General features: G+C 39.6%; 2 protein-coding genes across 7 annotated transcripts in view; one reads left to right on the top strand and one right to left on the bottom strand.

Annotated features, from left to right (window-relative positions):
• Nucleotides 1–15044, top strand: part of LOC139389656 (sialate:O-sulfotransferase 2-like) — a 101324-nt gene extending 86280 nt beyond the window's left edge. For all 6 annotated transcript variants that reach the window (XM_071136525.1, XM_071136527.1, XM_071136526.1 and 3 more), the window contains 3 exons: nucleotides 7642–7806; nucleotides 7954–8154; nucleotides 11744–15044. In XM_071136525.1, the coding sequence (XP_070992626.1) occupies nucleotides 7642–7806; nucleotides 7954–8154; nucleotides 11744–12102 (725 nt within the window). In that variant the 3' untranslated portion in view covers nucleotides 12103–15044. The remainder of the gene's footprint in view (nucleotides 1–7641; nucleotides 7807–7953; nucleotides 8155–11743) is intronic.
• Nucleotides 15045–20730: 5686 nt separating this feature from the next.
• On the bottom strand, nucleotides 20731–21837 carry LOC139389505 (chemerin-like receptor 1). The gene has a single exon (XM_071136329.1). It carries the CDS (start codon nucleotides 21835–21837, stop codon nucleotides 20797–20799), a length of 1041 nt encoding a protein of 346 aa, XP_070992430.1. The 3' UTR covers nucleotides 20731–20796.
• Nucleotides 21838–23297: the final 1460 nt, after the last annotated feature.

The following is a 23297-nucleotide window of genomic DNA, read 5'->3' on the forward strand; positions in this document are numbered from 1 at the left end:
TCCCTCTTTTTCGGAGTCGTTTTTTTGGGTCGCTGCATGGGATCCACTCCCTTGTCCTGTTTGTAAGGCAGAACACAGGATCCGCGTCGCGAAAAACATATTATTGGTCGTACTGATGGTGAGTTGATGCTGATCTTATATTCAGTAGTTCTTCTTGACTGTATGTAATGAAACCTAAGATGACCTGGGGTACTAATGTAAGAAATAACACGTAAAAAAACAAAAAACTGCATAGTTTCCTAGGAACGCGAAGCGAGGCGGCCATCTCTGTCGGCGCCGGAAGCGAGGCGGCCATGTCTGTCATACCTCCTCCTCCATGATTCACGGTGGAAACCACACATGCGGAGTTCATCTGTTCACCTACTCTGCGTCTCACAAAGACACAGCGGTTGGAGCCAAAAATCTAAAGTTTGGATTCATCAGACCAAAGGATAGATTTCCACTGGTCTAATGTCCATTGCTCATGGTTCTTGGCCCAAGCAAGTCTCTTCTTTATATTGGTGTCCTTTAGTAGTGGTTTCTTTGCAGCAATTTGACCATGAAGGCCTGATTCAGGCAGTCTCCTCTGAACAGTTGATGTTGAAAGGTGTCTGTTACTTGAACTCTGTGCAACATTTATTTGGGATGCAATCTGAGGTGCAGTCAACTCTAATGAACTTATCCTCTGCAGCAGAGGTAACTCTGGGTCTTCCTTTTCTGACAGTCCTCATGAGATCCAGTTTCATCAAAGTGCTTGATGGTTTTTGCGACTGCACTTGAAGAAACTTTCAAAGTTCTTGACCTTTTCCAGATTGACTGACCTAGTGATGGATCATTTCTCTTTGCTTTTTTGAGCTGTTCTTACCATAATATAGACGTGGTCTTTTATCAAATAGGGCTATCTTCTGTATACCCCCCTACCTTGTCACAACACAACTGATTAGCTCAAATGCAACTTCTTGACGCTACCCATCCCTTTAGCGGGATAATTGTCATCAACAACCACTGAATTGCACAGCGCCACATTCAAATAATATTACTAAAAATATTTATATTCATGAAATCACAAGTGCAATATTGCAAAACACAGCCTAGCCTTTTGTTAATCCACCTGTCGTCTCAGATTTTGAAAATATGCTTTACAGCGAAAGCAATCTAAGCATTTGTATAAGTTTATCGATCACTCGACAAAACATTATGTACACTTAGCATCAAGTAGCTTGGTCACGAAAATCAGAAAAGCAATCAAATTAATCGTTTACCTTTGATGATCTTCGGATGTTTTCACTCACGAGACTCCCAGTTACACAATAAATGTTCCTTTTGTTCCATAAAGATTATTTTTATATCCAAAATACCTCCGTTTGTTTGGCGCGTTATGTTCAGAAATCCACAGGAAAGAGTGGTCACGACAACGCAGACGAAAATTCCAAATAATGTCCGCAATGTCCACAGAAACATGTCAAACGTTTTTTATAATCAATCCTGAGGTTATTTTTAAAATATATAATCGATAATATATAAACCGCAACTGTCTTTATCAGTAGGAGAGGGAGAGGCAATGGCTGCCAAAACTCATGCGAACACCTGACGCGATGTTATCTTTCTCCCTCATTTTTCAAAATAAAAGCCTGAAAGGTCTGAAGACTGTTGACACCTTGAGGAAGCGATAGGAAAAGGAATATGGTTGATATCCCTTTAAATGGAGCAAAGGCAGGCTATGGAACATGGATTTTTCAAAATAGAGGCCACTTCCTGGTTTGATTTTCCTCGGGGTTTCGCCTGCAGCATCAGTTCTGTTATACTCACAGAAAATATTTTGACAGTTTTGGAAACTTCAGAGTGTTTTCTATCCTAATCTGTAATTTATATGCAAATTATAGCATCTGGTCCTGAGAAATAGGCTGTTTACTTTGGGAACGTTATTTTTCCAAACTAGTGGCCCCTAGCATCAAGAGGTTTTAAGAAGGAAAGACATTTCTGTTAATTGAAATGTATTACAGGTGACTACCTCGTGAAGCTGGTTGAGAGAAAACCAAGAGTGCAAAGCTGTCATCAAGGGAAAGGGTGGCTGCTTTGAAGAATCTGAAATATAAAATATATTGATTTGTTTAACACTTTTTTTTGTTATGATTCCATATGTGTTATTTCATAGTTTTGATATCTTCACTATTATTCTACAATGTAGAAAAAAGTCAAACTTAAGAAAAACCATGGAATGAATAGGTGTCCAAACTTTCGACAGGTACTGTACAACAGGTGTAGACTTTACCGTGAAATGCTTACTCATGAGCCCTTTCCCAACAATGCAGAGTTAAAATGTAAGAAGGAAATAGTAACACAAGAAATTAACTATAACGAGGCTATATACAAGGAGTACCGGTACCAAGTCAATGTGCTGGGGGTAAGAGGTAGTTGAGGTGAAAATGAGTCTATACTGTAAAAGTGATACTATGAAAACGACACAGCCTACTTTTTCACCCCTTCCCTGCTCTCTTGCTATATATAGTGTGTGAGTGTTGCTCTCGGAATGGGCATTTGCTCTTATTCACAGCAGATTTAAATTGGCTACTGTCAGGTAGGAGAGATGTGTTCCAAACAAAACAACTAAAAGTGTGGTCAACGGCACAGCTGGGAGAGCTCAAAAAAGAACCTTATAGTTAAAGACTCTTCTTTGAGTCATAAGAGTGCTATGAAATTACTTAGGAATCAAATCAAAGTTTATTTGTCACGTGCACTGAATACAACAGAGGTAGACCTTACAGTGAAATGCTTACTTACAGGCTCTAACCAATAGTGCAGAGAACAAAAGTGTGTGTGTGTGTGTGTGTGTTTGTAAATAAAGAAATAAAACAACAGTAAAAAGACATTTTGAAAATAAGAGTAGCAAGGCAAAATACAGACATTACCAGCCTTTCAAAGCACTTTAAGGTTACCGACGTGAGTGCCACGGGTCTGTAGTCATTTAGGCAGGTTGCCTTTGTGTTCTTGGGCAAAGGGACTATGGTGGTCTGCTTGAAGCATGTTGGTATTACAGACTCAATCAGGGACATGTTGAAAATGTCAGTGAAGACACCTGCCAGTTGGTCAGCACATACCCGGAGCACACGTCCTGGTAATCCATCTGGCCCCGCAGCCTTGTGAATGTTGAACTGTTTAAAGGTTTTACTGACGTCAGCTACGGAGAGAGGGATCACACAGTCGTCTGAAACAGCTGATGCTCTCATGCATGCCTCAGTGTTGCTTGCCTCGAAGCGAGCATAGAAGTGATTTAGCTCGTCTGGTAGGCTCGTGTCACTGGGCAGCTCGCGGCTGTGCTTCCCTTTGTAGTCTGTAATAGTTTGCAAGCCCTGCCACATCCGACGAGCGTCAGAGCCGGTGTAGTATGATTCAATCTTAGCCCTGTATTGACGCTTTGCCCTTCGTCGCAGGGTATAGCGGGATTTCTTGTAAGCTTCCGGGTTAGAGTCTCACACCTTGAATGTGGCAGCTCTACCCTTTAGCTCAGTGTGAATTTTGCCTGTAATTCATGGCTTCTGGTTGGGGTATGTACGTACAGTCACTGTGGGGACAACGTCCTCAATGCACTTATTGATAAAGCCAGTGACTGATGTGGTGTATTCCTCAATGTCATCGGAAGAATCCCGGAACATGTTCCAGTCTGTGATAGCAAAACAGTCCTGTAGTTTAGCATCTGCTTCATCTGACCATTTTTTTATAGACCGAGTCACTGGTTCTTCCTGCTTTAATTTTTGCTTGTAAGCAGGAATCAGGAGGATAGAGTTGTGGTCGGATTTACCAAATGGAGGTCGAGGGAGAGCTTTGTACGTGTCTCTGTGTGTGGAGTACAGCTGATCTAGATGTTTTTCCCTCTGGTTGCACATTTAACATGTTGATAGAGATTTGGTAGAACTGATTTAAGTTTCCCTGCATTAAAGTCTCCGGCCACTAGGAGCGCCTCCTCTGGGTGAGTGGTTTCCTGTTTGCTTATTTCCTTATGCAGCTGACTGAGTGCGGTCTTAGTGCCGGCATCTGTCTGTGGTGGTAAATAAATAGCCACGAAAAGTATAGCTGAGAACTTTCTAGGCAACTAGTGTGGCCTGCAAATTATCATAATATACTCTCCTTCAGGCGAGCAAAATCTAGAGACTTCCTTAGATTTCGTGCACCAGCTGTTGTTTACAAATATGTACTGTTGTTTACAAATATGTACAGACCACCCCAACTCGTCTTATCGGAGTGTGCTGTTCTATCCTGCCGGTGCAGCGTGTATCCCACTAGCTGAATATCCATGTCGTCATTCAGCCACGATCCCGTGAAACATAGGATATTACAGTTTTTGATGTCCCGTTGGTTGGATATTCGTGATCGTACCTCGCCTAGATTATTGTCCAATGATTGCACGTTGGCGAGTCATTTTGACGGTAACGGCAGCTTTCCTAGTTGCCTTCTGCAGGTCCGGACGAGGCATCTTCTTCCTCTGCGTCGCTTCCTTTTGCGAATAATTGGGATGTCTGCCCTGTGGGGTGTTTGGAGAATATCGTTTGAGTCCTGCTTGCTGCTGTTGTTGTTGTTGTTGAATTTTTTTTTGTCTTATCCGAGGTGAATGATCGCTGTCCTGATACTGTATCTAGAAGCTCTTTTCTGCCGTAAGATACGGTTGCAGAAACATTATGTACAAAATAATTTACAAATATCGCAGAACTGTGCACACTTTGGAGAGATGCGTGGCCATGTGGAGACACCAGTTAGTCCTCTCACTCAAACCTTTGTCATTTTTTTGTCTATTTGTTGTACATACCCCACATTTTCCCAGGAATATTCTTATCATGTTACTGAATGTATCCAGAGTATTCTCAGATTTTGTTATCAAAGCAGGCGGCGAAAAGTACAGTAAATGTAAAATGCATAAAATCAACAGGGTAATGTTTGGATTCAGTCTTGTGTCAGGTGAACTGTTGTGTCCTCAACTTTGATCTTATAACTTTCCCATTGTTGCGTTCTGAGAATATGAAATATGCTTATTCATGTCACTGAGGGAGAGAGGGTAATGTGTAACATTTACATTATATCAGGAATCCTATTGAAAGATTGAGTACTTAGGGTTAGATGGTCTGGAACAGAAGTTAATGGTTACCTGTGGAAGGAAGGTATATAGTGTGTGCAATTAAACTTGTAAGGTGCTGAGTGCAGGGAAGAGATCACATGTGGCAGGCATTGATAAGGGGAGAGAGCCGTGGATTAGTGATGGCCTTATTACTTAGTTTCCTGCCTAGCAGTAAAGAAACAATGTTTGTTCAGATGTGTAGGAGGAGACTCAGCCTAGGAGGAAGGGTTAAATATCAGTGCTTGTATGAAAATGTTTTTGTCTGAATGCAGCTGTATTGACCCCCTGGGAAGAATTAACTTAGCTTTCATAGTGTCCGTTGAGTTTTTTACTCTGAGAATTAGAACCTAACACCATAATCTCCTAACTGTTCCCTTTCAGTTGCTACCATGCAACATTTACATTTATCCCTATCCATATAGGCCAATTCCCACGAGTGTAAAGGGTTGACTTCTCTGGGATCGTTCGGGACGCTAGCGTCCCACCTCACCAACAGCCAGTGAAATTGCAGGGCGCCAAATTCAAAACAACAGCAATCTCATAATTAAAATTCCTCAACCATACAGGAATTTTACACCATTTTAAAGATACACTTCTCGTTAATCCAACCACAGTGTCCGATTTCAAAAAGGCTTTTCGACGAAAGCAGAACATATCATTATGTTAGGTCAGAAACTAGTCACAGAAAGAATTCAGCCATTTTCAGATTTCAAAACAACTTTATGGCAAAAGCACAATATTCAATAATCTGAGAACAGGTTCAGCCACAATAGCAAGCCATACAGTTACCCGCCAAATTGGGGAGTCAACAAAAGTCATAAACAGCATTATAAATCTTCACTTACCTTTGCTGATCTTCGTTGGAATGCACTCCCAGGACTCCCAATTCCACAAGAAATGTTTGTTTTGTTTGATTGCGTACATATTAATGTCCAAATACCTCCGCTTTGTTTGCGCGTTTAGTTCACTATTCCAAAGGCAAGCTCAAAATCTAGATGAAAAGTCAAAAGAGTTCCATTACAGTTTGTAGAAATTTGTGAAACAATGTTTACAATCAAGCCTTAGGGTCTTTTTATAATAAATCTTCAATAATATTCCAACAGGACAATAGCGTATCCATTACAGAGGAAAAAGAAGGAACGGCGCTCCCGCGTGACCGCGCAGTAAACAACTGATTGGCCTCAGCCTAGTCCACTTGTTGAAACAGCTCTTATTTGACACCCTTCCACAATAGAAGCCTCAAACAACTTTCTAAAGACTGTTGACATCTGCTGGAAGCCTTGGGAAGTGCAATCTGGCCCCATAGACACAGCATATTGGATAGGCAATCACTTAAATGAAACTACAAACCTCAGATTTCCCACTTCCTGGTTGGATTTGTCTCAGGTTTTCACCTGCCATATGAGTTCTGTCATACTCACAGACATCATTCAAACAGTTTTAGAAACTTCAGAGTGTTTTCTATCCAATACTACTAATAATATGCATATATTAGCATATAGGACAGATTAGCAGGCAGTTTACTCTGGGAAACTTATTCATCCAAGCTACTCAATACTGCCCCCCTGTCACCAAGAAGTTAAACAGCCTCCAGAGTTACAACATCATAACCTACACAGAGCTCCACTCACACCAACCACATTACTCACAAAGCTTGCACGTCTACTGAGTCAGTCTCTAGGTCATGAGGGTCATTGTGTTGTATAGTGCAGGACATTTGAAGCAATGACTGGATTTCAATGGCGATATACATTACCTTTGCCCAGTTCTTTCTCTGTAGTAGAAGCACCTGTCTGCTCAAGGTCTAGGCACTTGTCATCTCCCGCCTGGACTACTGTGACTCGCTGTTGGCTGGGCTCCCCGCTTATGCCAATAAACCCCTGCAACTTATCCAGAACACTGCAGCCCGCCTGGTTTTCAAACTTCACAAGTTCTCCCATGTCAACCCGCTCCTCCGCACACTCCACTGGCTTCCAATCGAAGCTCGCATCCACTATAAGATCATGGTGCTTGCCTACGGAGCAGCAAGAGGAACTACCCTCCCTACCTTCAGGCTATGATCAAACCCTACACACCAACCCAAGCACTCCATTCTGCCACCTCTGGTCTATTTTCCCTCACACCCTTACGGAATGGGAGGGCAGCTCCCACTCAGCTCAGCCCAAGCTCTTCTCTGTCCTGGCACCCCAATGGTAGAACCAGCTTCCTGAAGCTAAGACAGCAGAGTCCCTGTCCATCTTCCAAAAGCACCTGAAACCCTACCTCCTCAAAGAACATCTTAAATAATCCCCCTTCTAAAAAATGTTAAATGTAGGATGTATGACCCTGAAATAGCTTTCTATGTTCACCTGTCATGCTAAAGTACATAGGCCCTTTGACATTCTCACTCACTCTCCAGCTAGTATTGTATTTAAAGTTTGTGTCTGGTTCATAATACATTTTTTGGAAGGAACGCAAATAATTCTGAGTATTTCATGTATTATCATGTATTATTGTGTATCATCTATTATTGTGTATCACATGTGTGACCTGTGTTCTTTCCTGTGTTTCCTCAGATAACCGTTGTATGGACCGGCACTTCCTGCCCACGCGCTCCAAGCAGCTGATGGCCCTGGCCAGCTTCCCCGGGGCTGGCAACACCTGGGCCCGCCACCTCATAGAGCTGGCCACTGGCTTCTACACAGGCAGCTACTACTTTGATGGCTCCCTCTACAACAAAGGTACTGTAGGCCTAACCTGGAGGTAACAGGTGACATGGGTACTGGATAGTTAGTTATACATTGGGAAGTCATACAGTCACTTAAACAGCCAAAATTACACTATTAAGCATGGTCACGTTTTGTCGTTGTTGTTTCTTCTTTTAAAAGGCTTCAAAGGTGAGCGAGACCATTGGCGAAGTGGTAGGAACGTCTGCATTAAAACACATGAGAGCGGCAAGAAGGAGATTGAAGCCTTTGACGCCAGCATCGTCATGATCCGCAACCCTTATAAAGCCCTCATGGCTGAGTTCAACCGCAAGTACGGCGGCCATATTGGATTTGCCTCACAGGCCCACTGGAGAGGGAAAGGTGAGACTTCAGCCAATGATACAGTGCCCTTATTGCTATGTAATTATTGCTGTAATTACAGTGTAACAACTATTGTCATTGCTCTTTATATCACTTTATTTACACTGTACTTAGGGTTGGGGTTGAGCCAGGATGTGGACAAGAGGCTAGGGTATGGGCTAAGGTTAATAGGGTTACTGCTGTAAGTACAGTGTAAGTACAATGTGTAGTTACAATACTGTTACACAGTAATTGCGTGAGTATAGTTGTACAGTAATAAGGGTAATGTAAAGTTTTACCCAATTGTCTGCATTATTGATGAGTCATGACTAGGTGAACTCAACAGATATGAACAGGGTTGGTATAATGTAGATGTGCCCTTCCTCCATTATGCTACTGTGTGCCAATGTTCAGTGGCTCTTTCCTTATCAACTAATGTGATAAACCACAGAGGATTTCAATTTACAGTACCAGAAAAGGTTTGGACACGTCTACTCATTCAAGGGTATTTCTTTATTTTTACTATTTTCTACATTGTAGAATGATAGTGAAGACATCAAGACTTTGAAATAACACATATGGTATCATGTAGTAACCAAAAAAGTGTTAAACAAATCAAAACATATTTTATATTTGAGATTCTTCAAAGTAGCCACCCTTTGCCTAAAATCTAAAATCTAAAATCTATTTTAATTTGTTTAACACTTTTTTGGTTACTACATTATTCCATGTGTTATTTCATAGTCATGATGTCTTCACTATTATTCTACAATGTAGAAAAAAGTAAAAATAAAGAAATACCCTTGAATGAGTAGGTGTGTACAAACTTTTGACTGGTAATGGGGTGTCAGGGTAGCCTAGTGGTTAGAGCGTTAGACTAGTAAGTGAAAGGTTGCAAGTTCAAGTCCCCGAGCTGACAAGGTACAAATCTGTGTTTCTGCCCCTGAACAGGCAGGTAACTTACTGTTCCTAGGCCGTCATTGAAAATAAGAATTTGTTCTTAACTGACTTGCCTAGTAAAATATATATATATTTTTTTAAATGATAGAATGGCGTTTTGGACTTCGCCTTCTGCATTAACACTAAGAGAGAGTCAGATAGGACCTCGAGGAAGTGCCAGTATGTTGTCACTATGTAGTTTTGGCTTGTGTGAACCTTAGCCTAGCCAATATGAGAAACTATGCTTGGTTTTGTGAGACGAGTACAGCAGATGTGCAATGCATGTGTGAGTGTACAGAACATTAAAGACACCTGCTCTTTCCATGACATAGACTGACCAGGTGAAAGCTATGATCCCTTATTGATGTCATTTGTTAAATCCATTTTAATCAGTGTAGATGAAGGGGAGGAGACAGGTTAAATACTATTTCAGTATGCATGTTGAGAAATGAACATTGGTATATGTTGGTAAGATAAGAGTAAGGGATAAGTTAATAGGCTTACGATAAGAGCCTTTCAGAGGGAAGACTTCTCTTTGCATGTTTTCTCCAAAATACAAATTTGAGTAATCAGTTTCTCTGCACACTTTCTAGACTCTACAATCCCTTTTTCAATTTGAATTGTCTTCTGATATTTTTTTATTTTATTTTTTTAACAGATTATCGTGTTATAAGATTTTCTCAATTTCAGCTTCTCCAAAAGGCAGATTTTTTTTATGTTGTGTTGTCGCATTATGTATTTTTCCCTCGACACACTCGAGTGTGTCAGTAACCATGGCAACCGGCTCCTATCTGAAATCTCCAGTGAGATTTTCCTGTGAGAGAGATGAAGACTTGCAGACCCCAGCATGCAAAACCATCAGCAGATTCAGACTGCTGTCTGCCATGATTGTTTCTCTTTTATTTGTAGGTGTAGCGATGGGAGCGTTAGAGAGAGAAAAGGCTTTCTGACAGCTGCCAGTTGTGATCTGGAGGGAAGAAGAGTCCCTGGCATGCTCCAAATGACACCATAATACCTATAAAGTTCAATACCAGAGCACATAGGGGTATTGAACTAAATAGGGAATAGGGTGCAGTTTGGGATGGAATATCTGAGTCAGCAGGACATTGTGTAAGAATGTTAGAGTTACTGTTGCCTTTCAACGCACTGTAGCCTTATACAATTACCTTGGGGGCATAACTTATTTTGGCCAGATTTTGAATGCTCCACATGCATAAGTATCAGTAGGCTATGTGTCATATTCGGAAGTGGTCTCTGAATGATTATGTGGATGATTGAATTTGTCAAAAAGATTATCCGACATTCTCTAAACCAACAATTGTCCCTTGGCTACATAATTCAGTTATTCACTCAGCTCCTTTCACTTTACTGTATTAGCTTTTTTGCCCCCTGGGCCCCAACTACTTTCACATTTTCATATTGTGCTAAGAGGCTAACATTCTGTACTTCCTGATTTCCAGAGGAGCTCAACAACCTTGGTCCATGGCCAGAAATTAACTGCACATTCTGACTTCTAACTGAATCCCAACTAGCTGACAAGCAAACAAACGTCTATCCATTCACATACTACATTCAAATGGTTGAATTGTACTATCCTGCTCTGATTAGGACAGTCTACTGTAGTTATTTAACCAAACCTTCCTGGGCTTGGCATACAAAACATGAGGTTTGTTCAAGGGGGATTTAATAGCTGTGGTGTTTTGGGCCTCCAGATTTTGTGTTGCTATCTGAGAAGAGAACTGTGGCAGACTCTGTTTCACTTTAACATGCAATGTCCTTCTGTAGTTCACTATGACACTGTAGCTTCCACTCCCATATAATCTGAATCCCCAAGCCTGCACTACTAACTCAGCAGGGATTACACTTTAACCAGTATCCCTCTCCTCCTAGTAAAGATACAGCACATGATAATAGAGTCCTGGCTTTGCCTGCCAATTCCTTTATGAACTGTAGATTATAAATTATTGAAAAGTTTCTCCAGTAAAGTATTCCAAAATTGTATGGTGAAGTGAACTGTCTTAACAGCCAATTGAACAACAGTGTAGACTGTGGGGTGCTGGTAGACCTACTGGTGCCACAACAGGAGATCTCTGTCCTAGCTGTTACCTGCTCAACAGTATGTTCTCCCATGAAGCTCTCCATTGACCCTGGTGGTAAATCCTGAGCCTCCCAGACTGCAGCAGGTCTGTCTGTCTGCTAAAAGGACTAAAACTTGCTTTGCTACATGTCATTAATTGAATCCCCTTAAGGAAGCCCATGTCTCAGAAAATGCATTATGTGCTGTGATTACACTAGTTGAATTGCACCAGACCTCTCAAATGAAATAACATCAGTGTTTGAAGATTATTCTGCAGGGAAAGGGGATGGGGGAAGGCGGTGTGTACCTTTCTTCACAGCTTAATTTCCTGCTAGAAAAAAAGGATGTGCCTGCTAGAAGAGAGGCCTCCTCTGTTGAATTCACTACCCAGGAATCCCTGGGGATGTTTAGAGCTGCAGAAATTACCTGCTTCTCTCAAATTGTATTATTTACTGCTGTTCATTCAACCAATAGTTTCCCATTTATGGGTGTTCCATTTTTTTATTAGAATAAGTTACACTTTGATGTATCCGGGGCTCAATTGTGTACCCTTAAAAAAATAAAAATAAATCGGTGTCCTGTGTTGTTTTGCAGAGTGGCCTGAGTTTGTGAAGAACTATGCTCCTTGGTGGGCATCCCACACACTGGACTGGCTGCGTTATGGGAGGAACGTCCACGTGGTCCACTTTGAAGAGCTGAAGAGGGAGCTGTTCTCCAAGCTCAAGGACATGGTCCTGTTTCTGGGCCTGGAGGTGGCCGAGGACCGCCTGCTCTGTGTAGAGGGACAGAAGGATGGCAACTTCAAGCGCTCTGGCCTGCGTAAGCTGGAGTACGACCCGTACACACCCGAGATGCGTGCTAGCATTGACGAACTGGTCATGACTGTAGACGCTGCCCTTAAGAAGAGGAACATGGCCGGTGTGCCCAAGGAGTACCGACCAACTTCGAGATGATATGATCTCCTTTCCATTCCCTCTCTCTCTCTCTCTTTCTCACTCTGCTATTATATCTCTTCCCTTTGCACATATTGTTCTGGGATCAATGGCATCCATGTCCAAAAATTCACATGAACTGAAAATCTATGTGAAGGAAATACGTTTGTATTTAAAGTACTTCCCTATTCCCCTCCACCTCTTTATTTGTCTCCTTATTTCTCACATCCCTTTTTCTTTATTAGTTTAACTGGCTGATTATGACAACAGCATCATGATGTATACTGCTTTAGAAATGACATTTAGCTACTTGGCTGATGAACATGGATTCATTGGGGAACTCAAATAAGGACCAATGAGAAGCACTTCCCCCTCTATGCACATGTATGTGTTGTGCACTATGACTTAACATTAAGGTGCAGTAGCTGTGTTGGAAGCACATCCAAGTACATAATGGTTGGATTACTGTCAGCTGACCAAAAGGAGCAAATTCCTGTTAATCTGAAAGTGATGATTAAAAAGAACTGTAAGAAGTCTATGTGTATGCATAATGTATGTTTTTGAATAGGATCTGCTGCTATCACAGATTAGAATAACAAATACTCTTTTATGAAATGGTTTAAAAATGGTCACAAAACCTTTTAATGGTCTGTCATTTTCCGACTAAATGTTTTGTTTTGTTAGAGCTGAAATATACTATATGTATACTTCCGTTTGCTGAATACTGTATATTTGAAAGCTACTGAACTTAAAATGAGGATGTGGTCCAAACCAGTGCCTTAGATGGCTGCAACACTCAGGATCCGATCCGTGACTTGGTTGGAGAAAGCAACCAACCGAGTTTGCGAAAGCAAACAAGGCCTAGATTGAATCAGATAAAGAATTAACTGGTGATAGCAGACACCCAAATAGAGGATGATTTGGCAAGTCAGAGGTGGAACTGCATTGGAGCCTTCAAATCGGTGAGCAGCTGCTCTTGCGATCATTGTCATGAAGCAACACCCGCCCCACTCAAGTTAGAAGTTCAGAACGAGAAAGTGTAGGCTATATAAGAAATAATTACGTTCAAATGTAAAAAATCTTTAAATAAAATAATGAGGGTTTCTATCATCCTAATGAAGGTGTAGATTACATCTCACATTCCAGTGTTCTAATTTTTTGAACAATGCTGCATAGGGTTTCTGATAATGCAACTCAGTGCAATCCAATGGCAATGCCTGTGTTAGGTATAATGCCAGGAGCCACTTGTGGCTATGCTGGCTGAGTGGATTTGGCAGCTCTAACCACTATCGGATATTGGCTAAAGCGGATCTGATTGAATAGAGCCAAGTCAACCTAGAAGAAGAGGCAGTGAATGGGACTGAACACTCGTCTCTCCATCCATTCCTGCGGACACACCATGAGGACAGGTCTCCCCACTCTTCTCCTCATTCTTCAGCAGAGCCTGAGGTGATACAGCACGATCATACAGCATCTCTAGTTTTCTGGAGCATTGGCCTCACATAAAACTGTGCTGTATCAGTCCTACTGATGTATTATACAGAAGTCCTTTTGGTTACTGACAACAGCTCTGGAACACTGAATATTAAACCCTCTATAGTTTGTTTTGACCAACAGGCTCAATGGAACATTCCTGTCTCTTGTCAAGACAGCCCTTTCAATAACTAGCCTTGATTCTACTGATCAACTCATCGACTGCTTGTTCATCCGTCTCGTCAGAGGTGGTCAGCTAACCACACTGTGCACAATTAATTTATTGTGGATTCATTGAACGTTATTTTCTGTAAACAGCTCTATTTCGTATCTACCACTTCTGCTAAATGACTCTGCAGAACCAGTAGTTTTTTCTCAAAATGGTGGCCTTATTGCTTAATAAACTGGTCACTTAATGCATCACCAGACGCACTAGCGTTGAGAGTGTTCTAACTTCTGAAAACAAAATACCAAGGTTCTAGTTATGCAATTAATGCAACTGCTGTGTCTGAAATGATAGAATGCTTGAGAACTCAAACAGATTTCCATTGGACTAATACAGTGCCTTCAGAAAGTATTAATACTTGTTCCACATTTTGTTGTGTTACTGCCTGAATTCAAAATTGATTACATTCATTTCTCACCCATCTACACACAATACACCATAATGACAAACTGAAAATATGCTTTTAGAAATTTTTGTAAATGTATTGAAAATGAAATACAGAATTATCTCATTTGCATAAGTATTCACACTTTGTAGATTGCACCTTTGGTGGCAATTACACCTGGTTAAGTCTCTAAGTGCTTTCCACACCTGGATTGTGCAACATTTGCCCATTATTCTTTTTTAAATTCTTCAAGCTCTGTCAAATTGGTTGTAGATCATTGTTTGACAACCATTTTCAGGGCTTACCATAGATTCTAAGTAGATTTAATTCAAAACTGTAACTCAGCCACTCAGGAACATGAACTATTTTCTTGGAAAAGCAACTCCATTGTAGATTTGGCCTTGAGTTTTAGGTTATTGTCCTGGTGAAAGGTGAGTTAATCTCCCATTGTCGGGTGGAAACCAGACTGAACCAGGTTTTCCTCTAGGATTTTGCATGTGCTCAGTTCCATTCCATGTCTTTTTATCCTGAAAAGCTCCCCAGTCCTTAACGATTACAAGCATACACTTAACATGATGCAGCCACCACTATGCTTGAAGATATGGAGAGTGGTACTCAGTAATGTGTAGTATTGATTTTCCACAATAATAACACTTTGTATTCTGGACAAAAAGTGAATTGCTTTGCCAATTGTTTTGCAGTATTACTTTAGTGCCTTGTTACAAACATGATGGATGTTTTGGAATATTTGTATTCTGTACAGGCTTCCTTATTTTCACTATGTCAATTTGGTTAGTATTGTGGAGCAACTACAATGTTCTTGATCCATCCTCAGTTTTCTCCTATCACAGCCATTAAACTCTAACTGTTTTAAAGTCACCATTGGCCTCATGGTGAAATCCCTGAGCGGTTTCCTTCCTCTCCGGCGACTGAGTTAGGAAGGACTCCTGTATCTTCGTAGAGACTGGGTGTATTGATGCACCATCCAAAGTGTAATTAATAATGTCACCATGCTCAAACTTAGAACTATTGTCTGCTTTTTTGTACCCATCTACCAATAGGTGCCTTCCTTAGCGAGGCATTGGAACACCTCCCTGGTATTTGTGGTTGAATCTGTTTGAAATTCACTGCTCAACTAAGTTACAGATAATTGTATGTGTGGGGTACAGAGATGATGTAGTCATTCAAAAATCATGTTAAACCCTATTATTGCACACAGAGTGACTTGAGCTCATTTTTACCCCTGAACTTATTTTGTCTTGCCATAACAAATGGGTTGAATACTAACCCTAACCCTTTTTGAAAGAACTGTAGATTTCAGTACAGGCTGGGGTTTACAATCAATGATAGTATGCCACCTCACTTTGTTGCCGAGGAATGTCATTCAACACCGTTGAGTTCTCAAGCATACCCACATAGTATACTGTAACTGTATTTTTAGATTTTGTGTCTGTATGATTGACTTCATAATGAAGAGATAATGTAGGTTGATTATTTAACTAAAAGTCTAAGGTGTTGGGGGGAGGGGTTCTACTAAGCTACTGTAACATATGGCATTGTTTTAAGATGGTCATACCATAGATGATTTAGCTATTGGTTTTAACATTTTAGGACCCCTTTAGATAAACAGAAAATATGACATTTGATAAAAGTATTGAATTTGGCCTTTACTACTATAGCCCATAGAAATGCATTGAATAACACATTCATGAATGGCAAAAAAGACAGTCAAAATGATTCTAAAAAGGAATAACGTTTTGAAGTATCTGTCCCATATCCAGAAGCGGTGTGGGGGTAAAATCCCTGTGAAAGCCAGAAAAAGTCATATTACAACCATTGTTATGTGATAATTACATTGTTTGCTCTATAACCTGTTCATTCATTTGCCTTGCGACCGTGATACAGTATATAGGCCTAAAGGCCGAGACAATAAGAAGACACAGTGGCAGAATAAATTCAATCACACCTTTGTTTTATCACAAAACCGGAGAGCAACCTCTGTCCGGTTTAGTCAACAAAGCATATTGCATGTAACAAACAGTACATGACCTACAGCATGGTCTTCTTGACAGCATGGTCATGAAAGTTCATGTTTCCACCATTTTCGGGACCACTAAACAACTATTGATTTCGAACCACAGAGAGTTACAGCAAGTTACAAAGGAAACAAGAACTGTCTCCACTATTCCAGCACCATTTCAACTTCAAATCAAACATCAAATCACCTCTGCTTAGTCTAATACAGTGACAACTAAAAGATACCAAAAACAATTAAGTCCAGTCTACGTAAATTAAATATGATGTGGCTGTCCATGGTTCTGATTTCTGTGTGTGTGCGTTTGTGCAAGTAGAGAAATATGCTGATGCCATCCTCCTCTCTTTCATGTTGATGAAACAGTTTATCACTCTGTCATAAAGTACACACTTTTATTTTTTGTTGTAAAAGGCTACCTGTCTAAAATGCTTGCTAGCTAGCTGAACTTCCATTCAAGGATTGGTATACTCATTTATCACCATCACCAGCTGGGTGTTCTGTGTGCAAGGAGTTTAATATTAATTTAAATAAAACAATGTATATCTACATCTATAGCTACATATTGAACTTCCATCCTCTTAGGTCAGGGGCACAAAATGTATGAATTAATGGTTGGATCAGAAACACCCTTATAAACATTGGCCAGTACGGAGAAATAAGTAAAATCTCAAGTCAAAATCGCTATCTCCATCCATGGCTAATTTAGGAAAGTGACAATTTTAGCTAGCTAGCCACCAGCGACAACACAATGAGATTCAACAATTGAAGTTGTTTCTGTCAATGACGAATGCTCTATTCAATGCAATGGCCTGTATCAATGTCATACTCGTTTGGACCAGACAGCATTAGATAGATGGCCTACACATAGCGAGAGAGAGGGGTGCTGTTTTGCTCACTCTGATGCTTTCTCCGGTGAGATGCATTCAGCCTCTTTCGAATTGAAGGAAAATGATGAAACACAGAGAGGTGAAAGCTACATTTGATATGTTTTTGCTAAATGTTCTTGGTACATTTTTTGTGGGAAGCCTGGCTTCCCTTGGCATCCATGAATACACACGACTGAATGCCTATATCTAGGAGATATAAGAAAGCTCAGGAAATATTTTGGGTTATGTTTCTTAGATTGGGTGCATCAATATACTCTTAAGGATTAAATATTTTTGTTCACTTATTTAATTTGAATATGACCCAAAAAGCCTTTCACCGTAAATTACATAACTGAAAGCTTACTACTCCAAAGGATGAAAAGGCATTTTCTTAGATTAGTTTAGATTAGAGTTATCTACTATACTTAATTTTACTTGATATATGAACCTTGATTATTGTTATGAGTAAATACTGAGTGACACACCCCATTTTCTATTGTAGATTGCTTTGGTATCGAAGAACAAGCTATACAATAGTCCCACCCATACTGTAGGTACTGTGCATCAAGAGCATAGAAAAACAAAAATAAATCAAAATAATCTGTAAGTGAAGCATTCTGGTTCAATTTTATACACCCACCACTTTATGTTAACTGATGATCAATGTGCATATGTCTCTATTGTAGACATACTGTAGAGCAATGAAAGACAAGATTACTTGCTATATATATATATATTATATATACATATACATATATACACACACACACACACATACATACATACATACACACATATTTTTATAGTACGTGCAACTAAATCAAACAAGTATTATGGGACAGATGATTACTTCAATTTTTGGACAGACTTTAACTTTAAGTGGCTACGACTTTCATTAACAGGCTGGCACTATCTGAAAGGGGGTGTCACATTTAAATGCATTTTGTATGGAATTAATGTAATGTGATTACACCCCCCAAAAATAAGGTAATACAATGGAAGTAATGGCCAGTGATTCCAAATAAACATCTGAAAAAATATATAATATGACAGTAAAAGTACAAACTCGACAAGGACAAAGATTAAACCCCCTGTCACAGGCGTCGTAAGAAGTGGACCAAAGTGCAGCGTTGTGAGCGTACATATTCCTTTTGTTTATAGAAATACAGCCAAGGACACGACCGTGAAGCTTAACTTCGGCTATAATGCCTCTAACAAAGTTAACTACCCACACTGAAAGGAGGGGCAAAAAAGGGCTACCTAAGTATGATTCCCAATCAGAGACATTGATAGACAGCTGTCCCTGATTGAGAACCATACCCGGCCAAAACATAGAAATAAAGAAACATAGAAAACAAAACATAGAATGCCCACCCCACATCACACCCTGACCTAACCAAATAGAGAAATAAAACATCTCTCTAAGGTCAGGGCGTGACACCCCCCCTTTGTTGATCAATGAGGAACACATGATATTGTGTAATGTTGACCTGAATATATGCCCAGGATATTCCTGGTATTAAATGTTTCTTAATGCTCCAATGAAGGATGACTGTGATGTTTGTTCTAATCAGTTACATACACACATACAGTTTCAAAGTAATGACATCAACAACACAAATATATTCATCATTCCCAGTTTTATGAATCACTCACCAAAGTTGTTGCTTAGTATGTATTTAATTCCCATTTTGCACATTTGACTACCCTTACAAAATGAAACGTAAAAAAACGTGGTTTTCGGACACGTGTGAACAAATCACGTGAAAAATGTCACGTGAGGAATAGAGTGCCATCAGAAAGTATTCAGACCAAGAGGGTCAATACTGATGCTGAAGTCACAGGTGGGCATACCTCATCACGTGACTATTTAATTGTCAATTTTAACATGTTAAACAGGATCAATAAGGAGACACGGAGTAAGCTTATTTTCACTGGGGTTCTCTTCCAATGTATATTTATTACAAATTTCTTTCAATCTCGGAACCTTGACTCTTCAAATTCAAAATCCTCTCTTTGTAGAAAAGCATCTGTTTACATTAATTCCAATAGCAAACACATTCACAATTTTTCAAATACATTTAATACACCGGCATAAAAATTAACAAAATCCAAATGGACATCAAACAGTAATGGAAGCTAAAACTAGCTAGCTGGGATGAAATGGCAGGCTAGTTAGCACCTAGCACTAAGCTAGCTAGCAAGCTAGCAGTTAGAAATTAGCATGCAGCTATTAGATATAGATTAATTAAATAAAAAATTACATTCTAAAATACATATTAACGTGGTTCATATGTACACATGCAAATACATTCAATATGATCCCTTGTTTGTAAAAATCTTTACCATTTACCAAGAGACCCGAAAAGTATCAAATATTTGTTTTAAATCATCTGAGATGCCAACATGTTACCATTGACTTTCATTCAAAAGTGATTTAGCTAGCTAGTTACTTAGCTTCGCTATGCTCATGTTCATGGAAAAAAATCGTATTTGTTTTTCACTTGGTCAAAACAATTAAATCATCAAAATGACCCAAAAAGTCATTACAGTTCAGTTAAAAAATGTCTCTCTAGATTTTGAAAACGTAACCATGCATACAAACCGGAACACAGGATATTAAAAATAAGGAGACACCGCTAGCTAACTAGCTTCACGGTTCTTTTCACCGGGCTACTTTCAACAGCCACAGACCAACGTATGAAGAGAGCATGCGCCTGCAGCAGAAACACTCCGAATGCCTCCTCCTCGTGGTAGCACTAAATATACGTGTATCAATGCAACACTATGGAGGGGAAAAAAATGAAGTGGATGGCACCATAATTAATTTTTATGCACTTTAATTATTACTTAATTAAAGTAGAATGGCATTACATAATTTGCAATTCCCACATGTGGAAAAATTGCTACTGCAACATGTTAACACCACTTTTTCACATGGGAGGAGAATAACACTATTTCAGACCCATATGTGACCTTGCAATTACACAATGTTTTTTACATGTAAACTTGCAACTCATGGGAGGAGAAAACACGTTATTCTCCTCACATGTGAAAGGTGGTGTTAACTTGTTAACTCTAAATTTAATACATGTGAACATATAGATTCACATGAGAAAGTTTCAGCTTGACATGTGAAAAAAGCTATTTCACAATTTGTAAGAGACAGTATGAAGTTCCAAAGGCTTCACGTTCATCCAAAATAGTTGTTGACAAACAGCGGTTTTGTGAAGTATAAACACAGGGCTCTTCAATAAGATTCTCAGCTCCTCTATAGGATATGTAATTACACTTGACCTTTCAGTGTCACAGCAGATGACCTGACAGATGAATGTTGGCACGGTGGGCTGAATTACATTTCATGGTACAAATCTGATTACACAAAAACCTGTCAACCAAAAGATTGGTGATGCATGGCAGGAAATGCAGAACAATACAGTACAATATTGTTGCTTATGTTACTTGAGTGGTGATGAAAATGACATTCAACTACATTTAAACAATACCGTTACAGCAATTGTGTGTGTGTTACAGGAAATCACTTTAAATTAGTTATTTCCTCAGGGTTAAAACATTTGCATAGTTTGCATAACAGTTGGCTAAGACAGAGCAAATCTTATATTGTCACAACTATGGACCTTAATATGTGAACTTAATGGGTTATTGTATATAAAATATACTTAAAAGGGGCATAAGTTTGCCCTGTTTTACAATATTTGTTGAAAGGCAATCAGACATTTGTATAAACTTTTGAATCAGCCTGGGAGAAAGAGGTCCCTCTACTCCTTGAAGAGCGTTCCTCCTCATCAAAAGCATTTTCAATCTTAGAAAGGAATGAGTTAAAGAATTTCTGCTTGAAGTCTTTGCCCATGAATGCATACAGAAATGGGTTCAGGCAACTGTTTGCACTAGCCAGAGTTGTAGATATACTTAGCCCTTCACGAATAACAGTTAGAGAAGTTTGATCACCGGCTTTAAGTTCCAGAAGGATGAAGACATGGTATGGAAGCCAGCTGATGAAAAACATGGCTATCAGTGCAGTCAGGACCTTGAAGGCTTTGGAGGACCTGGTCATCCTGTTGGTCCTCAGTCGCAGGATGAGGACAGAGTAGCAGAAGATGATGATGAGGACCGGGAGCACAAAGCCACTGATAAATCGACTGACAGCTACAGTTATGTGACTGTTAAGGTGTGGGTATTGATTAAAGCACGTTATGCCATCTGGGGATACCTGACGAATCACTGTGGAGGGAATGCTCAGTGCAACAGAGACGGCCCAGGCAAAAACCACAACTGCAGAGGCCCTCCTCACGGTTCGCTGGTTCTGGGCCCAAACTGGGAATACGACAAGTAGATAACGGTCAACACTGATGACGACCAGGAGGAAGATGCTACTGAACATGTTGAGGAACATCACAAAAGAGGTGAACTTGCACATGAAGTGCCCTAAGATCCACTCCTTTGTTACCATGTAGATTATGTTGAAGGGGAGACAGGCACAGAATATGAAGTCGGAGATGGCCAGGCTGAGGTACCAGGTGGTGTTGACCGTCTTTTTCACCTTGAGACCAGCTATCCAGATGACCACCCCATTCCCACAAACCCCCAGCAGTAAGATGACCACATTGACCACAGGGAGTATGTAGTCCGATGTTGAACTGGGTGATGTATCCGGTGGTTGGCCAAATGAGGACTGAGTTGGAGGGGCTTTGCTATCATCATAATTATAATCATCAATCGTTGGAATTGCTTCTAATGTCACTGCTGCCATGGCTCTCTCGTTCTGTCCAAACACAAGTATAAAAATCAGCTACATCAGAGAAAACAAACAGCAGGACTATTGAATATCATTTCATTCAATACATTAATTTAAGATTTGAAATGTCAGTATTTAGAATGTTATTGAAAAGCTTATGCTGTGTCAACTCAGAGCATTTTGTTAAGTTAACTAAGTGATAAAATATTAGTTGCATTGTAATATATTCATACCATTTTATGTCCGTGAGGTAAAACAAATAAAAAAACACAGTGCCATTACATGGCACACTATGTCATGAAAATCTCTCATTGACACAAATGCATGATTTACTTGAAGGTACAAGTTATCTGCACTTTGTTTTAAGCTATGCTTTTAGTAGTTCCTTTATAATTTATTTAAATTCAGGAACTGAAATTGACATGCAATTTCAAAACTTGAATGAAGCGAAAATAAACCTCAACTTGAATTGCAGCTTCCACCTAAACCTGGTCAGGCACAGCATCCATAATATAACACTGACTTTGGCCCTTTGGATATTGCAGAGGCTGCAGGTTCATATATTCTGAATCTCGTTTTGTAACTCTTGATACACTAATGTAATTACACTCACTTTTCAAAAACACTGTTCACCCTGGATTCACACAGCTTGAAATAATACTTTTCAAATGTTTGTTCATGTTTTGAAAATAACTTTTTAGTTATCAGATTTTATTATTTATTTATTTTCTTACTTTGGTGTGTCCAACACAAAGATGGTTGGACACAATTAGTTTCTGTCACAACTACAGGTATTTATGACTTTTAATTATATAAATAAATAAAAAATGCATGAAACATAAACAATATTTTAACCAAGTTAACATAAAGCCTAATAAGTGTATATCAATTGACATTCCGTCCCTCAAAACATTGGATTTAATCATAAAAAGGCACTCACCACACACACACACACACACAACAGAAACAGCCTGCTGCAGAATCATAAATGCAGTTAAGTAGGGGACAATATTTTTTCTGCTTGTTGTACTCATTTCCTTTTAACAAGCAGCTTCTCTTTCTGTGGTTTACACCAAATATTTACATAAATAACCACAAACATTATGCAATACAATACAAGATCGTTGCTTAGTCAGCTTCTTCAGAGATACAAATTAAACAGGCAGATTGAACAGAACAATGCTTGTGTTTTTACAAATACATGAACAATTCCAACTTCCAATGAGTTCACAGCGGTTGTGTGAAATGTGTTTTCCATGTATTGTTCAACCTGAATATCAACACAGGAGTCTCCAATTATTTTCTCCATCCTGGTCTCAGAGCATATTGTATAATTCTGTATGTAAATCTAAGATACTCCATTTTGTATGATATGTTACGTTTCGTATGGTATGTATTCATTTGTGGATGTCCATCACCCATTTCGTATGATATGTTACGAATGACAATTATATTATATTATATGTTATGAATTT

Source organism: Oncorhynchus clarkii, chromosome 30, assembly GCF_045791955.1.
Source record: "Oncorhynchus clarkii lewisi isolate Uvic-CL-2024 chromosome 30, UVic_Ocla_1.0, whole genome shotgun sequence".
NCBI lineage: Eukaryota > Metazoa > Chordata > Actinopteri > Salmoniformes > Salmonidae > Oncorhynchus > Oncorhynchus clarkii.